At 43.7% G+C, this 18062-nt stretch overlaps 1 protein-coding gene across 14 annotated transcripts in view; it reads right to left on the bottom strand.

The window, feature by feature from the left end:
- The window catches only part of MYO18A (myosin XVIIIA), a 1313149-nt gene that overhangs the window by 65549 nt on the left and 1229538 nt on the right, over positions 1-18062 (bottom strand). For 11 of the 14 annotated variants that reach the window (XM_069615286.1, XM_069615289.1, XM_069615291.1 and 8 more), the window contains one exon: positions 361-405. The exons of the other annotated variants lie outside the window; for them this stretch is intronic. In XM_069615286.1, the coding sequence (XP_069471387.1) occupies positions 361-405 (45 nt within the window). The remainder of the gene's footprint in view (positions 1-360; positions 406-18062) is intronic. 14 annotated transcript variants of the gene reach the window in all.

The raw sequence follows: 18062 nt of genomic DNA, 5'->3' as shown, positions 1-18062 counted from the left end.
TGTCTTTCATACTGATGGATATGTCCACGGGCATTCCTTTCACACTAATGCCCCCATGCCCCCCCCCTTCTTCCACACAAGCAGGCGCAGCCCTGCACATTTATTGCGCACTGACAGCAATCTACAGGTCCTCCTCCTTTTGTAAGGTCAGCAATACGCGCCCACACTTCTGTCGTGCCCGCAGCAAGTTCCAGGCGCCCCCATGCATTCCAGTGGCGATGAGCATGCACGCGACACATGCAGTAAAGCATGCAGAGGTAGGCTCTGGCTAACGGGGGGCTGGCTTTTTGGAGCGAGGGCATGCCATGGTTAGGGGCGTCACAATATTTAAAAAATGTGGCAGAGCTTCTGCCTCCTCACGTTTTATTCTTTCGTTTCTGATACTTTGTCACCATGTCCTGCAAACTGAAAATGAAATGAAAAAAAATGAGGGATGGGAAAATAAGAGCAGAAGCAAAGAGAAGTGAGGCAAATAAAAAATACAGTGGCAGAATGAAAATGTTTCGTGAGAAAATGTCCTGTCGAGGGGTCTATGGTAGAGTGGGTAGGTGACTGGACATTCCAAGCACACTAGGCCACACTGGCAGTCCAGTGCCATGCCAGAGCAGCCCCCCGATACAACCCCAGCACCTCTAGCCAGTGCCACACCTGGGCATTTCATTTTAATTTTATATTTATGGAACACTTTCACCAAAGAGCTTCAAAGAAAAAAAAAACAAGAGAACAAAACAAAACCTGCTACTGACAATGCCTTAAGGTTCACATTAAATTAATCAAAGGGACAGTCCCACTATGGGCACCACTCCTCCTGTGGAGTAAAATAGCTTTTGTGTGTGCATTTCTGAACCTAGCTCGCACATCATTACCAGTTTACATTATACCTAGTGGGAATAACATTGCCAGTTTCCAGCATGTCCACATAGTACATCATTACCAGTTTACATTTTGCCTGCTTTCCACAGAATTTGTATTTGACATTTGCACTAATTGTGACACTCCTAGTGGGTTCCCAGTTTGACATTCACAGCATGCTCGCACCAGAACACAATTCCAGTGTGCTGCAAGGAAAAATCCCAAATCAACCCTCAATGTGATGGGGAGCAAGCAGATGTTGGAGTACCCATGCTGGTGTGGTTCTAGCGGAAAAGGCATATCCCCTAACTCGCCCTAGATCACAACAGCAAGCAGTGTGATGAGGTTTGGCATACATCGGAGGCCGGGTCTACCAATTAACTAAGGGGAAAGTAAGTATCCACTATCCCTTAAGCCAGGGGTCCCCAACCTTTTGTGTACAATGAGCAAAATGTGCATAACAAATGAAATGGTGAGCGACAGCCATTCCTCGAAGGAACCCAAGACCGCTCAGTTGGCAGAAAAATGATTGCAACAAATTAGAAATGTAAGAAACTTAGGACTGCTAATAGAACATTTTAATTTGCAGTATTTAAGTAATCTAGATTATGTGCAATTCAAGTAAAAAAAAATTGACGGCCTTTAACTTCATTTGACATTAAGTGGTTGTTAACAGAAAATGTTGACAAAATGGAGTGGGGTCAGTAGTACATTTTTAGACAGGACTGTCAAGATGTTTAAAAATATAGTAAAATTTAATAAACATTACCAGCGGCTTCAGGTTCTCGAGCAAAATATTTTAAAGAAATTTAGTGCAAATGTTGTAACGGTAAAAATTGGTCACAAACGGAACACTGATTTTCAGGCATACTTTGAGGTTCTGCCGGGGATTTTCTGTGCATTTTAGTGGCAAATAGTGCATTCATAAGCTAAAAAGACCTATAATAGTGTCCCTCAATCATTGATTACTGTATTGTGGACTGTTTCTTCTTCAGGAATGTTATAACATTTTGCATTTCTAATTGAACACAGAGTGATAACTATCCTCTTGAATTAATTTTCCAATGTCATGGGGTAAACACCACAAAGAAGATGTCAGAAAGCTAGAGAGGCTGGCTGGTGGGCAATTCCTAAACTCGATAAGGAGGCAATCCAAAAAATACGAATTCGAAACAAATAAAAAAATACTCTCTTCTTAAAGAGGTTGAACAGTTCAGAGGCCACAACGGAAAGTATCAGTTTGTTTGAGTCTTTAATTGAAACTATCTGGGACAGAGCTAATGGCAAACAACGCCCCTCAGTTCAGGAGTTATAGAAATCAATGCCGCATGGTTCAAGTCAGAATGTAGAATCTCGAAAACAAAATTGAACCTTGATTTAATGAGTGGTGTGTACACGACTGGCCGGATTTATAGATTCAAAAAGGACATCAAAATTGCTAAAAGGTTTTTTTTTTTAAAAATGTTTTGAGTAACAATGGGAGCTTTTAGAGAGGGGGACATTTTCAAATTAAACCAAATTGTTCCATGTTTAATGCCATTGTAGAGACAGTCATTATGCCGTCTCCTTGGACAAGCAGTCCTTCGACCACCAGCCCCCTAGGATTATAGGCCAATTTCCCTACTGGACATTCCCAGTAAGATATTCTCCACATGTTAGTTGCTCAGACGGCAGGAGTGGGCTCAAAGTAACAATATCTTGAACCACCCTTAGTGGGTTTCAGGGGAGGGCTTACTTTTTACAGCATTCTTCTTTATGCCAATACAGTCCACCACTGCTTCAATCGGAGCAGTAAGGTTAAGCGAGGGAGAATATTTGTGGCTTTTTTCAGATTTGGCGAAAGCATTTGATTGGATTGATAGAAACATCTTGTGGCATCATTTTTTTTTATTGGGGTCCCTAATGGTTTATTGACTCGTACCCAACTGTGATACACAGACATCTCAGGGTCTGACCGATATACAAGATCAGGGAATTCTATATTGTTTTCCCCACCAATAAAGGTAGAAAGCAGAGATGTCAGTTGGCCCCAAATTAATACAAACTTTGACCCTAGTACTTCTCTTAGGAAAGTTAAACCACCCTCCCTGTAGGGTACATTTTATAGCATTCTTCTTTATGCCAATGACACAGCTATTTGGGACTTAACCCCGGCAGGTCTCCAACAGGACCTGCTATACACAAATTACTATTTTGGGAACTATAGTTTGAAATTAAATATGATAAAAACTAAAACTATGGTGTTTGGGGAAGGTAGTCTCGTTATTATTGGAGCCTACTCTTCTCAAAAAGTGGTGCTCGAGTCCATGGGTGTTGCTAGGTTCGTAAAAGATCTGGGGCTCTGCTAATGTCAGGACTGGCGGGACTCGGGGCCAGCCTTTTGGTTGTAGTCCCAGAGCTTCTATCCAGGGCTACAACCAAAAGACCCGGGGCTATAGCCCCCCCCACCCCACACACACCACCTGGCCCTCCTAGCAACTCCTCTGCTTGGGTCAATCATTTCACACAGACAGCTGAAAGAGCATCATTAAGGATTAAAGGGCTTTTTAAGATTTTATTTCAGGTTTGGGGCATTCAGATTGGACAAATGCCTGTAGATATATATATAAGGCAAAGGTCTGTTCAATGATTTTTTTATGGCAGTGAAATCTGTGTCTCAAACTGTCATGTCCCGGAGGCGCTGCAAAATATATTCATGTGCCAAATAGCAGGTCACCTGAAGTGCCTTATGAGCTGAACTGGTGGCGTTCACATTGAAGGTGTCGTGTCCCAGTTAAGATTTTTAACTTAACAGCACATCTGGGATTTGTTTGTCAAGTATAAAGAGAATTTCAGTGTAAGCGTGATTGTAGCCACCCCTGGAAAAGAAAAAGAATTGTGGTAAAGGGGGCCGTAAAGCACTGACCATTTGGGTAGAGGTGTGGGAAACAACATTTGGCACATCAACCCAACTCAAAATAGCTCTTAAAGCAAGAGCTTGACCGACACATGGGTAGAGAGTCACATGTCCAAAATATATTTGAGCTGCCCTCTTTAGCTTTATAGGCAGACTTACGTATACATATAAGATCACAAAGATGAATCTGTGAAATAAGATCCCCAGAATGTAGCAGGCGGATGCTAATGATGCGTTGAAATGTACCCACCCCTCAATAAATGAAGAAGGAATCGCAAAGTGTGCCTACAAAATGGGAGCCAATGAAGGTTTGGCTACTTTTCTGTTAATTTGTCGGCGTTTCTCCGTTTTGCATAAGCGTGGACATGCATGGAAGCTATGCTTTATATAATTATTTGTAATGATTAGGTTTTTACACATAGCTTCTTTGAATATGTTAAAGCTGCGTTTTTACTTTGGGCTTGCAAATTTGAATTTTATGAAATATGATACTTGCTTTTCAATGTTGCTAACTTAATGGAGAAATATGATTGAATAAATATTGAGTAATACTGGTCATTAAATGGTAGGCTTTACAGATCACTTTGGTGTGATTTTTAAGGCTACCTCCAAAGAATTATTTTGGCATGTAATGGCAAATGGTGCATTTTAAAGCAGCTTGTGCCTTTTACATTGGAGAAAAAGTAGTTAGGAATAGAAATAATATTTTTCTGAAGGATGTGGAGGCTCTCTTCTCTACCCAAAACGGATTTTACACAAAACGTAGTGGCAAACATTGGTCAAAACTCTGAGCATTGGACGACCACTTCACTGAGGGATGTGGTGATATTAACTAGGTATTTGGATTAATTAATTGGCTTGCTAATTTAAACGGAATAGGACGAAAAGAACATATCAAATTTGCCGACCCCACCAAAAGACCTAAAACGCACACCACGAAAAGTTCTAACTACCAAAAGTTTGAACTTTTCGTGGTATGCGTTTGGGTCTTTCAGGGGGGTCGGTGTGGGCCGTGGTGGGTGTCCCCCACAACACCCCACTCACTACAGTGACGCTACAGTGAGCGGGGTGTTGCAGGGGACACCCACCAGGGCCCCGCCAGAACGAAAAAAGTAAAAAAAGCTGGGGGCTGCGGGGGTGTCTCCCGCAACACCCCGCTCACTAGACTATACAGTATAGCGAGCGGGGTGTTGCAGGGGACACCCCTGCAGCTCACCCGAGCAAAAAGAAAAAGCCAGGGTCTGCGGGGGCGTCTCCCGCAACACCCCGCTCACTATACTGTATAGTATAGTGACACTAACTATACTATACAGTATAGGGTTTTGTGGGGACACCCTGGCAGCACACCCGAGCAAAAATAAAATAAAATAAAAAAAATCCAGGGGCTGCACAGGTGTCCCCCGCAACACCCCGCTCACTATACTATAGAGAATAGTGGGCGGGGGTTGCAGAGGACACCCCTGCAGCTCACCGAAAGTAAAAAAAAATATATTTTTAAATAACTAAAAATATATTATTTTTTTTTAAGAAAAGAAAAGGACCCTGCTGTGTATTTCTAACAATGACTGCTGTAATAAGTAAGAACATTTACTAACAAAATAATGTGCCTGGCAGCAATTTGGCATCTACAAATAAAGCCAACTGCAACCACAGCAGGCTCACTGGCCAATATTGTCACCCATTCCAGGACTCTGTCCTGGCTATACTGCTAATGAGGTCTCTCATCCCTTGAGCACCTCCTTCTAGACCTCCACACCATGGTCCAGAGCAACTGGCGAGCAACAATTTAGGGTTCTGCGAGGAACATGTTGATCCCCGAGCTACACGTTGAGGATCACTGCCTTAAGGTGACAACAGGTTCAACTAGTGAGGCACAGGAACCATTCACCAGAGGTAAAATCCCAACACAGCTGTAAAAAGAAAAGTCTTCAGCCCAAAGCCAACAAATAGTCAAAGGCGACCTGAGAAGTCAGAAAAGGGAAGAGCATTCCAAAAGTTCAGAGTTTTAAGCTAGGGGGAGTGAATGAAAGCGTGTTGAGGACGGCCTGCCATGACTTGGGAAATGGGACATGGACGTGCATCAGTGTGGAGACATTGGGACGTGAGACCGTGCATTTATTGGAAAACTTTTGATTCAACGCCACTTAAGAATAGAGGAGAAGAGGTGGGGATCTCGAGGAGTAGCTGGGTTGGAAAAGTGAAAAAAAGAGGAGCCACGGACTCAGCAGGGACGCCTGGAGGCAAAGAGGGTTAAAAGACATGATCAGAGCAAACTAAAGAGGCAACTAAGACTTGGTTCTTGGAATGGAATAAGAACAGATAATACAAACATTCTAGAACTGACACCTGCAGGGGCAGCAAATGGTAGAGGTGTGAGGTCTGAAAGACAGTGCCGATGGGAAGAGTTGCTGTGGAGTTACGAAAGGTCGAGAGAAAGTGAACACATTTCTGCAAGGACCACCAGTCTGGAGCAAAGCCACAGCATCTCCTCAGGCTATGCCAGTCATTTCTGCCATACAGTACCAAAGCATGTCTCTTTTGCAAAGTCTATGCTTTTCTCCAATATGTCAAAGGACGTTGGTAGTTGACCTGGGGTTCACTGCTGCTCCATGGGGAAGATTTGGCTGGTACCCTATACAGGCACTATGCCCTTTAATGAAGTTGGTAGTTCGATTGGGGTTCCCTGTGGCTCCATGGGGAGGATTCGGCTGGTACCCTGTACATGCACTATGTTCTTCAATGAAAGGCCAATGTGGCCTGCAACAGATGGCTCTGCCACTGTGATGCGGGCAAGCAGGTTTTCCTTAGAAGGAGTACTAAAACAGGGCCTGTTAGCCCAGTCTCATTGATTTACAGTATATTTCTCATTAGTGATTACCAGCGTCTTCTCTGGTGGGCAACTTCAGCAATTCATACTTGCGCTCAGTTGGCTTGGCAACACTATTCAAACGTTGACCAATCAAAAAGTGAAAATATCAGGGATTGGAAAATTCAATAGGTACTGCACGGACATGGTGACTAGGTTTATGTGTTACATCTGAAGAAGTTTTGTGGGGTAAAGGAGCAGGCACTTGATAATACTCTACAGAGGGGGAAAGGATTGAAGTGACGGAGCCAGCTACTCCCTTCCCCCCAGCCCCCTACTTCCCATCAAGGGCGGCTATGCAATTGACGGTATCAGTATGGTAGCATCACGACAACGGCAAGCAATCTTTTAATGAGACGGGCAGTTTTCATCAATGCGGCCACATTTGCAATAGTCAAGGTCCAGCACATCTCAAGAGAGTTGTTGGACTTTTAATGACAGCACTGAGACTTCCCTGCAGTGCTACTTGTAATGGTGCACAAACAGAACTTTGCTGAAAGGCGAATTACTAGTATAGTATTGCCACTGGTTGCTACACCACGGGTCTACAACCTTTGGCTCTCCATATGTTTTGGACTATAATTCCCATCAGCCCTAGCCAGCATAGTCAATGGTGAGGGAACATGGGATTTGTAGTCTAAAACATCTAGAGAGTTGCTGTTCCCAGTCAGCTAGACTAAGCAAAGAGGCCATGGTTTTAACAGGCTTATTTTTTTTTTTTATAACCCTAAGCAGGTGAGTTGCACGCATGTACAGGAACATCTCATGCGTTGTATGGGACAGACACTGCACACCCATGCTAGCCTCAGGTATATCCTGTATGGAGGGGGCATGGCCATTCATAGTCCACAAGAAACGCAGCCAGACCCCGAAGCAGTATTATGTGATACGTCGAGATGAGATTGGGAGGTGGGGGGCTGGTGTGAAGCTAGCCCAATGAAATGTGCAGCTGTTTTTTTTTTTCTCCAGAAACGCAAACATGTTATCTTGTCTTGAAAAGATGAAAGCTTTCAGGATGACGGGTTCAGATTCTTTGTCAAGTTCTCATACCACTGAGGCACACTGTGCCTTCTCGAGGAAGAGGGATATGCGTGTACTCCGTGTCAATACACGGCATTTCATCATTTGTGAAAAGAAGAAACTCTTAAATGAGGAAAACAGGACAGATGGAGCAGTGTTAATTTCTGAGAGCTTTTATGAACAGGCATTCAAAGCAATTTCCCATGGGACAAGGTGCGAGAACGCATGATTGCATTGTTTTGCACAGACCTGCCTTTCAAATGATACGCTGCGATTTTCTGTTGTTAGAAGAAAACGATACACTAACATTCTCCTGTTTCGCCCCAAAAGTCTCCATGTACCGTGTGGAATATTGGAAACCAAGTTTCCTTTAGAGTTTTCACTGTGTGTCCAAGCCACAGGTGACAGAGCCAGAGAATTCCTGGTTACAGCCGGCCTAAGATGTCTAGCTGGGCACTTAGTGCGCAAAAGATTGGCCGTGTTCATCTTGGAAACAGCCCCCTACCAGACATCCAGCCCCAAAACAGCACAAAGCCACGAATGCCAAATTCCACTTGGGGCATGGTAGTCCAGGTCTGATTGTGTTCTTTGCCTTCCAGTCCCGACTTCTCCGTTATAAATGCAGGACTGCAAGTCTTAGAAAGCACACAAAAAATAAGAAAAACAAGAGAACTGGAGAGCGCTGCCGCTGAATGGAACGGGGGTGTAACACCCCCTCCACCCCCCGCAACCCGGCGTTCTCTCTCCCCTTCACAAGACACGCCCTCTCCCAACACAACCCCCTACCTGCATCCTGCTAGCTGCACAACCCAACTCTTTCATACCTTCAGTAGTCCTGGTTTCCCCCATTATAAATCTGGGACTACAAGTCCTAGTGTGCAGAGAAAAATCCCCTACTCCCGAATGAGGCATGTCAGCACCCATGCCAGCTCCTTACCATGTGTCCTTTCTCCTCCCTACAACACGAATATATAACCTGGCACCCTGCATCTCCTCACCTCCCCACAACAGAATTTCTTCCTAGATGGCGCCCCCCACCAACAAAAAAAATCCTACCTTGGTTCATGCCCCCAAACAAAGATCCCTACCCTATAATCCTAAAATCCCACCCCCGCTGTCAGAAGCAGCAGGCAGCAATGACACAGGAGTGGTGTGGACCGGCCGGCAGCCCTGCCACTGCTGAAGAGTGCAGTGACTCCCCCCACCCCTCCCCCGGGGAGGAGGCAAACACATAGGAGCAAGTGTGGTTTCTGACACAGGCACATTGTTGAGGATAGCCTGATTAGCAGTAGACCTATCTTGACCCACACACAGCCAATCCAGATTTGCGCGAGAGGTGAACAGACAGGGGCGTTGCTAGGTCTGAAAAAGATCCGGGGCTACGCTAATGTCAGGACTGTGGGGATCCAGGGCTAGCCTTTTGGTTGTAGCTCCTGAGCATCTAACCGGGGCTACAACCAAAAGAAGCGGGACTATAACCCCCTCAGCCCCACCCCTAGCAACACCTCTGTGAACAGTAGTCAGCCACTTAGACACACATTACTAAGAGACAGGCAAAAGGTTTCTTTTTGTTCGATATTTTTTTTTCTTTGCCCAGAAATATTTTATTCTCACAGGCTGGAAGGCTCCTATTTAAGCCAGACACTGGCTTGAAACTTGAGTGAAGCTCGCGCCTGGTGTTTGTCCTGGCTCGCCCAGCTCTAGCCCAAGTAGGACTGTTGATATATGGCAAAGATAAGTTGGGCAAGGAACCATAAACCCTCATGCTTTCAGTGTACAATATTTCTGCACCATTTCCTCTGTGTGTAAGCATGTACCTGGCTAGGAACAGCAAAATTCGCACCAACGGTGTTTTCTCTGCTGCAGCTGATGCTGATGGGCCCGGTGGTCATGGCTTTGCGATGTCTGTTCGGTTTAGCCAATGAAACACTAAGCAATATTGGTGCATGTAAAGGCTGATCTACTCGGAGGCTGCTAAGCCTGCAACCTATTGAAATGTTTACAGTCTTCTCTTGTTAAAGGGACATTGTGTTTGCAGTGCAAAACAACAAAAACACAAATTCAACAGTTATGGTTCCTCAAGCAACCATAACTCTGTCATGGAATTACACAGATGTAGTGCTCCTGGTCTTCCAGACGGAAATCACAAGTTCAGAGATCACAATTCTAGGACATGGGCTGGTTTCTCGCCACGCGGTTAAGCGGAATATGAAAACAAGTGTTTCCCATTAATCATTACGCGTTACAACATTTTGTGAGAGACAAGGACGGCCATGGGACGCCATGCTGAAAAGTTGGTCAAGAACATGTCCACGCTGATGGAAGTGATTTTGGAAAAAAAAGAAACTAAATCTTTCCAGCTGGAGGGTAATGTTATTAAATTGTGGGTGCTTGATCGACTCTTGTATAGCTTTAGTTTGTTATCAGTTCCCCTTCCACAGAGGCTAATAAGCAGATCAAGGGTTTGTTTCATGAACTCCTTTAGAGCCGTAGAATGAGAACTACATGTTCGGGTGGTGCCTAATACACGAAAAGGAAAGACAGAGGTTTCGGAGTGCACAACATTGATTCGATCGTTCATTGTTCACCTTCAAATTGTCTCATTTTTGGTTTAAAGATAATGCATCAGTGAAATGGAAATGCATCAGTGAAATGGAGGGCCCACTCTCGAGCAAGCAGCATCGGACGCTCTCCCCACAGCCCTTAATTGTCAGTGGAGAAGTTTCAAACTGGGAAGAAAATCTTCATGACAATAACTTATACAGTCAAGCTGTTGTGGGGTGCATTTAAAGACCCCAAACAGAAGTCCTTTTCACCTAAAAAGCAGCATTTAAACACTGCTACCAAAAATGGCCTGAATTTTGCTTTCATTTCACCGGAGTGGCAAGAATTTAAACACTGCAACCAAATACGGCCTGGCTTTTTCTTTTTGTTTATGTAAAAGTAAAGACCCATGGGGAAAGGGGCTTACCTGTCATTATCAATGGACCAGCGGCAATGTAATTCACCAAGGGGGAAATCGCAGAATCATGTGACATGGAAAGCAGGATTTTTAAACATTAAAAGCAAAAATGCCACAATGGAAAAAGATACCACTGCTCACAGAGAAATGTCAGGAAAGCGAAACCTGATGTGTGGGTTGGTCCCCGAAGTAAATGTATATTAAGTTTCACCTACAAAACTCCTGTAAACGTGTGAAGAACACTTACTTCAGGAAAAACCTGTTCAGGCTAAGTTCAAAACTTCACAATGAAATGCCCCACTTCTAGCTGGATGTCGCACCTCCAAGCCAACAACACTGCCATAAAATGTGATGCTGTTGGAGGCGTCAAACTTCCCTATTCTGCAGACTGACCGGCAGGAGGGCAGAGATTTCAAAAGAAGGCAATGCTTGGCTAAGGCATGACAAAAAAAGTGTGAGCCCTTACTGCACCCACTTCAAAAGAAAGAGCCCACACTAATTTCAAAGAGAATTATATATTAAAAAAAAACCTCTGGTCACAGGCGAGCCCAGGAAGACAGATGGCGTTTGGGAATGAAGTGGCCCTCCCACATGTTGAACAGACATTCCCAAATAATATTAAAATACTGTTTTGTTTTAGCCATTTTGCCCAGCCATCAGACGGAGGATTGATCTCAATTTCATGCCATTGTTCATGTCATTTCCAGGCTGTTTTGGGGCTATAAATTGCATTTACCTGGGACTCTGGGAACTATAATGGGCAGTTAAACTAGGTTTCTGGCTGATCTGGACATGTGACAAATGTAAAAGTGGGTCAAAAGATGGAAAATGACATTGGGAATATGCTTGATGACTTACATATTCATAACTGTTGTACATGTTATGAAAAAGACAAAAATGTGGCACATGGCCATGCTATATCGTACGGATTTGGCGATTGGCTCATCTAATTCCCCAGGGTCAGCTCAAACCAAATATATGTTCCATATGGCAGTGGCTAGTACAATTATGAAGTTATGATACATAACTAGTTTTTGCCAAAAAATTGTAATGAGAACAAAGGATGGTAATAAAGGGGAAAATACTAATCCCAAATCCAATCCTGACTGAGGGTGCAGAGAAAGAGAGAAACCGTCCAATCCTGGCGGCAGGAATTATTGAAGGGTACTTCCCCGATATTGTAAAATTTGTGATGTCATTTCTGCTATATAAGGAGACTGTACTAGGACTCAAGACACACAAAAAACAGGGAAGACAGAAAAAGGAGGACAGAAAGAAGGCTGCTGAAACTTACCATTTTTGGGAGTGCAGTGACCAGACTCTTGCCCTTTCTTTCAAGAGTGTCCTGAGATCCAGCTGGCTTTACTGAATCTTAAACAAAGGCTTGCTAGGTAAGTAGCAAAAACCCAACCCTAAATTGCATAAGCCCTTATTGAAAACCCCAAATTGCCAGTGTGGGTCAGCCATCTCCCCATAGAAGAATCTCTTGTTTGCCTCTGTATGCCAGCATATCTCCTTTGAAAAAACCCTCATTTCACTGTGTAAATCCTTAGTATTTTTGTAAGTAAATCAATTAATTCCCCCATTGAATTTTACGGATTGTGATTGTTGAAATTCGAAACCAACCATCCTTGTCTAGTGTTTTTATTTAATTGTTATAGTCATCAAAGTGTTGGCCAAGAGAATTAATCCCCTTGTGAGCTGAACCAAATTTGTCCCTGCGTCTAAATTATGCCCTGCTAAGCGAATTTTCATTTACCAATGTCATTGCTATTTGCATCTGTCCTACTAAACCCAAACTGTTGTTCCCATTGTGAGTAATCCCTTTGCCCAAAGCCTACATGTTAGTTACCCCTTTCAATTTCACTAAAAAACAATTTTCCTGTGTGCCTTTCTCATTGTTGAAAGCGTGTGTGTCGTTTCCAACCCCAGCAAGTTAAAGTGATATAAATTTTCGTTTTTTTATTTCTTTTTTCATCCTTTAAAAATAGTTTTTCCTAGAGTAGTCCCCTTCTTTCAGATTATGAGTGCAGATTTGGTACTGCATTTCCTTCGTTTTCACAGTTTTGATCTTGCCTGTCATTTCCAGCTCCAGCAAAATGTTGTAAGATTTGCAATTTTGTTTTTCAAAATATTTCTTTTCACCTTTGAAAAATCGTTTTTCCTATTCTATTGTTCTTCCTCTATCATACCCTGATCACTGATTCAAATTATATTCTCTTTTATTTTTGACTTTTACTTCTCAGGTGCTGCCTGTATTAAAATTGGATTTCCTATGTGTGCTAGCTAGTCTGTTTGGAAGCCTGATTTGTCCTCTAGTGTAAGCAGCCCAATGTACCCTGGTGTGTTATCCCATAGGAGTAGTAGTGAATCATGAAACCTCATTTTTCTACTGTTGCAAGGGAGAGTGATTAACTGTTGGTGCTATCACTTTGTGGTAAATTGTTCTTTTTATGTCTTGCCATTAAAAAACGGAATTAACTGTATTAGTATATCTTAACCTGGTGGTTTTGTAGAGATTATTGCATTTTATATTGCCACAACATTAGTGGCTATGAAATTGTTTGTGTTTAATTTTTCCTTTTTCATAAAATAATAAATATCTTATTGATACACACGGGTCTGGTTCCTGGTCCATTGTGACACGGGGTGTTTGCGGAGGTTGGGTGTGAGACGGGTTGGAGGCCTACTCAAAAGAATCCATAGTATATTAAAAATAAAAAAACGTTTTATTGTGCGCCACATACAGTGTAGGGGAGGGAGTTCCCTGGCTGGCGTGTGACGTGTAATAAACCGTGACACTGTGGAGAAAACATTTGGGTAATACTGGTCGTATTGGCCTTTTTCATATAAAATGCCTCCTTGAGGGGATTCTGGAACTATCTCACAATGGCTATAAATTGTTCTGGCAGAGACGGATAACACTGGGAGTTTTAAAATGTCTGGCCTGCCAGATACTTGCTGGACATGTATTTCCTGAAATGTGAGCACGCACTTGCCGAAGTGGGATTTCAAAGACTCAATATTGTGAGAATATATCCAAGCAGGCCGAATTGGTGTCTGGAGGTATTTGTAAACACCCTTCAATATTTAGTTTCAAGATTATGGCTCCCTGCATGTCTGTGAATGATATCTTAACCATGCAAATAGATCATAATCTTGAAGAAGATCGGTGTGAATCTCTGAGGTGAACGCTTGTTGGTGCCATCTGGAAGCAGATATGTTTTGACTCAAAAGCTAGACTTCAATTTCAGAGTGCTGCAGGAGAAAGTTTTTGCATCTGCTGGGCACCCGGAGGATGGCAAGGTTAGGTTTGTCATGGTCAGATCAGTGCTGGGAAAGCAGTCTGATCCTAGGGACACGGTTCACCTATTTTGGGAGTATTTTAGGGTCAGGTTTTTCTGGAAGGAGGTGGTGAATACTGAAGCTCTGGATCACTGTCTCTGGCTGGTGGTGATCTTACACCACTTGGGTGATCAATGCAAACTTAGCATATCACTAAGATTATGATGTGTTATCTAAGGTGATGAAAGGAAATGTTCAAAACAACAAAGTTCCAAGACTGGTGTAACATTCCTTTCCCCTAGATGTACTCTTCTATCAAGATGCTGGATCACAGATAAGGTAAACTCTCTTTTATTTCCAGCCTTTATGTCCTATTGACTCAGGATTACTCTCCGCGAAGTATAGGATTCACTTTATTATTCCCTGGGTCAGTGTCCCCCTGGTTTTCAATCTTTTATGTGGATGTGAGCCCCAGACTCGCAAATGTGGTTTGGCGTCTTCTCTTGCCAAACTGTGTAATTTTCAATAACTTTCTCTTTCAAAGGGTCCTAGACCCTCTTTAGACCTTGGTTTCTGATATGGGTGCGGATCCCAGACTCGCAAAGCAGCGTTACTCCCCCTTGGTTCACTCTCCTGCCAAGTGAGCAACTAGTTTTGATTCTGTTTCGGGTCCCAGACACTCTATTCTGGAAGCGGCTCCCAGACTCGGATGTTGGTGTTACTCCCCCTTGGTACACTCTCCTGCCAAGTGGGTAACTTTTTGATTCTGTTTTCAGGTCCCGGACCCTCTCTTTTGCTTCCCCAGACCTCTAGCAACTTCTGCTAAACCTGCGTGCCTGTGAATGCTACCAGGCGTTTGGCCAGTCTCTGTGTTGCATGCTGAGGCTCCCACAGCTTTTTGGAGAGAGGAGGGCTCTGCAGCGTTTCGAGCAGCATCTCTTCTCCCGGCTACGTGTCCTGCCTTGCAAGTAGTTCACCGGTGCTTGGGTGGCCTTGAGGTAAGAACCGGCACCAACACACTCAGCCCTTTGACCTTCATCAGCCTTTCTTCTTCCTCTCAGTGGCTTCCCTTTCGGCTTCCCTGTACTCGCTTGGTGCATGCAGCCCGCTGTGTCTTCTCTGAGACCCGCTTTCTCGAGGCTCGTTCTCGGGAGGCTCATCGCTCTGCTTTCCGAGAGCAGAATTCCTTTTGAACTCCCGCGCGGCCAGCTGCCTCCATTCCGGCAATTAGCATCTCGGAATAAACTAGACCGCTCACTTCATTTTCTTTGAAGTGATCTTCTTTGTCCCAGTACTAGTTTTCCCCTTTGAAGTGGGATACTTGGAGTCCTTGGATATTTTGGGTTTGTCAAGGGTATCCAGATGGTAAACCTTGCAACAATTAGTTCTCCCTACAAGGAGGGCGGGGGGATTTGGTATTAGAGAAGGTGTTGGGGTTATCAAAGTGAATGAATACTGCGTTCCCTGAGAGTAATCATCCATAATTCCATAGGGGTCTACACTCCCCATGTGATCCTCCCTCATTGCACCACCACCAGGAGGATTATTGTACTGTGGACGCACCACCCTGGCCCCATGGGAAAGGTCTCAACCTAGGGAAGAAGGGACGCCATCCTCAGGTTCATCACAAAAGCAATGTGCCACCACGTTCGGGAAAGAGCAGATTGTAAAGGCCAGTTGCTGTAATCCTCATTAGCTTCCTCCATTTTGTCATTCATTCATACTTCCACCCTGCCCCACCTCCATTCTTCATGGGTGACAAGGAGGGCTTTGGGAAGGTGGGGGGGGGATATGTTTTCACTTATGAATCTGTTGCAAGTTAGGTGAAATTTCCAAGCAAACTCAAACATATGAAAAATGCATTCATTATGCTCTCTTGATCATTGGTGGTCTAAGCCACTATTGATTGATTGTTTATTAATTTGTATGGGGCACCTAATCCAAAGGTAGCTGGGCGCAACGGAGAACAAAATACATGGATACTTTAAGCTTAGTTACAGAGTAAGGCACAAGGGTACATGAATAAGTAAAAACATTGCAAATAAGTAATAGAACAAATCAGATGAAAGAATCTACGTATGTACAAACAAAGAGGTTAGGGTCGGGCCAGAAGTCAGAGGTGGTTCGCGGTTAGTCTTAGGGGTCATTGAAATGTAGCCATTTGAGAATATTACGTCTGAAACTGTAATAGGATTGATCTGTTCTAACATCAAGTGGGAGAGCATTCCAATACTGGGCTGCCTTAACCGGGAAGCTGCTGCCTCCTGTTTTTTTAGCCTGAATCTCAGTATCTGTAGGCAGTAAGAGTTGGCAGCTCTGGTAGGGCAAGTTGATGTTCTTCTCACTATTCTCTCTGCCAGGTAGGGGGGAGCTGTGTTGTTGAGGCATTTGTAGGTTAGTGAAGCTATTTTAAGTGAGATCCTGTCGCAAATTTTTAGCCACTGTTCTCTTCTTATATTAGAGATGTGTTCTCTGTAGGTAAGTTGAGGGCACTTCTAAGGGTATTATTTTGCAAAATTTGCATTTCATCAATGATGCGTTTGTTGGCTCCCATGAAGAGGGCATTTCAGGATGCGAGTTTGGAGAGTATTAAGGCACTGGCGAGGATGATGCAGCTTGCTTGTGTTAGGAAAGCTCGGCATGCCCTAATGAGCTTGCATGTATAGGAGGTGGAGGATGCTAGGGAGTTTACCTGTTTCTGCAACATTAGGGTGGAGTCAAGGTAAAAGCCTAATGTTTTCACTACTTTGGCTACTGTAAATATGTTGCTGTCAATGTTGAAAGCAGACTAGTTAGGGCTACTTTTCTTTAGGTTAGCAGCAGAGCCGAGGAGCAGGATTTCGTTTTTGTCATCATTCAGGCAGAGGCCGTGATTGGCCATCCATACCTGAATGATGAGGTATATTTAATTTACCAATCGTATCAGAGACAAAATTGCCCGAAAGGGGTATGAGGATCTGGGTGTCATCTGCATAGTTCGTGTAGGTGACACAGAGTCTGTCCAATATGTCAAATAGGGACTTAGTAAATATATTATACATAGTCAGCGAGACGCAAGATCCATGGGTACGCCGCAGGTTATTTTGATGGAGTCTGCTGATGCCGATGTAGAGAAAACTCTCATAGTTCATTTGTCCAGAAAAGATTGGACCCAGGCTATAGCCTTGCTTGAGAAGTGGGCCGCCGATGCCAGGTGTTCACACAATAACGTGTGGTCCACCAAATCAAAGGCCGCCGACAGGTCAAGGGGGAGTAGCATGGCAGTATTTCCCTTGTTGTTGAGCTTGTCAATTTGGGTTTTGAGATCAATTAAGGCTGTCTCAGTGCCATGTTGGGATCTGAAGCCAGATTGGCGGACACCTAAGAGTTGGTTAGATTCAAGATAAAACTGAATTTGTAAGTAGGCTACTCTGTCTATTATCTTGAGAAGAAAGGGTACTGTGGTAAAGGGCCTATAGTTAGTGGCGATAGAAGGGTCTAAAATGTGTTTCTTGAGAAGAGGTAAAACCCATGACTCCTTTAAGTTACTTGGTATAGTTGTCGTAGAAAAGGAGGCATTAATCAGTTTAGTTATAAATGGGTCTAGGTCCCTTGCTGCATCCTTAATTAGTTGGGCTGAGCAGTTGTCACCCTTACAGTTGGAAGGCATAAGGGATGCAATAATTTTTTCGGTTTTTGGATGGAAATTTTGGTGAATTTGAAAGGATCTGGGCTGGGGGTGTTAGTGGTGGGGCTGGAGAGTGGTCTCTCACAAGGAGGTAGGGAGGCTTTTTTTTGTTTTGGGAGATTTTAGTTTGAAGTGTTATAATTTTATTGGCTAGGGCATGTTGGATGCTGGTGCACCATTGTTTGTCTTTGGGTGTATTGTCGGGTGGGGGTACAGGGGATTCCAATTCCCTTAGGATAGCAAATAGTTCCTTGGTCTTAGGACTTGGGTTGAAAATCCTTTAGTTGAAGAGGTTTTTTTAGTGAGTCAGATTTCTTTTTTGTAATTGTTGGCGAAGTTGTTAAGTTGCAATTTGTTTTCTACAGAAGTGCAATAGTATCTAGGGCTTTATTCATATCGTTGTTGTAGCTTTCCACAAAAAGTTCAGGATCCAAGTTGTTGGGGAGAGCATTGATGGTATGGAGTAGGAGTGGCAGGGGGTCATCTGGTTTGATCTTTTTATTTTAGCTCTGGT

Source organism: Ambystoma mexicanum, chromosome 9 (genome assembly GCF_040938575.1).
Source record: "Ambystoma mexicanum isolate Mex_15411 chromosome 9, UKY_AmexF1_1, whole genome shotgun sequence".
Taxonomy (NCBI): Eukaryota; Metazoa; Chordata; class Amphibia; order Caudata; family Ambystomatidae; genus Ambystoma; species Ambystoma mexicanum.
Note: the sequence above shows the minus strand (reverse complement) of the source record. Positions and strands in the feature narration are given on the sequence as shown.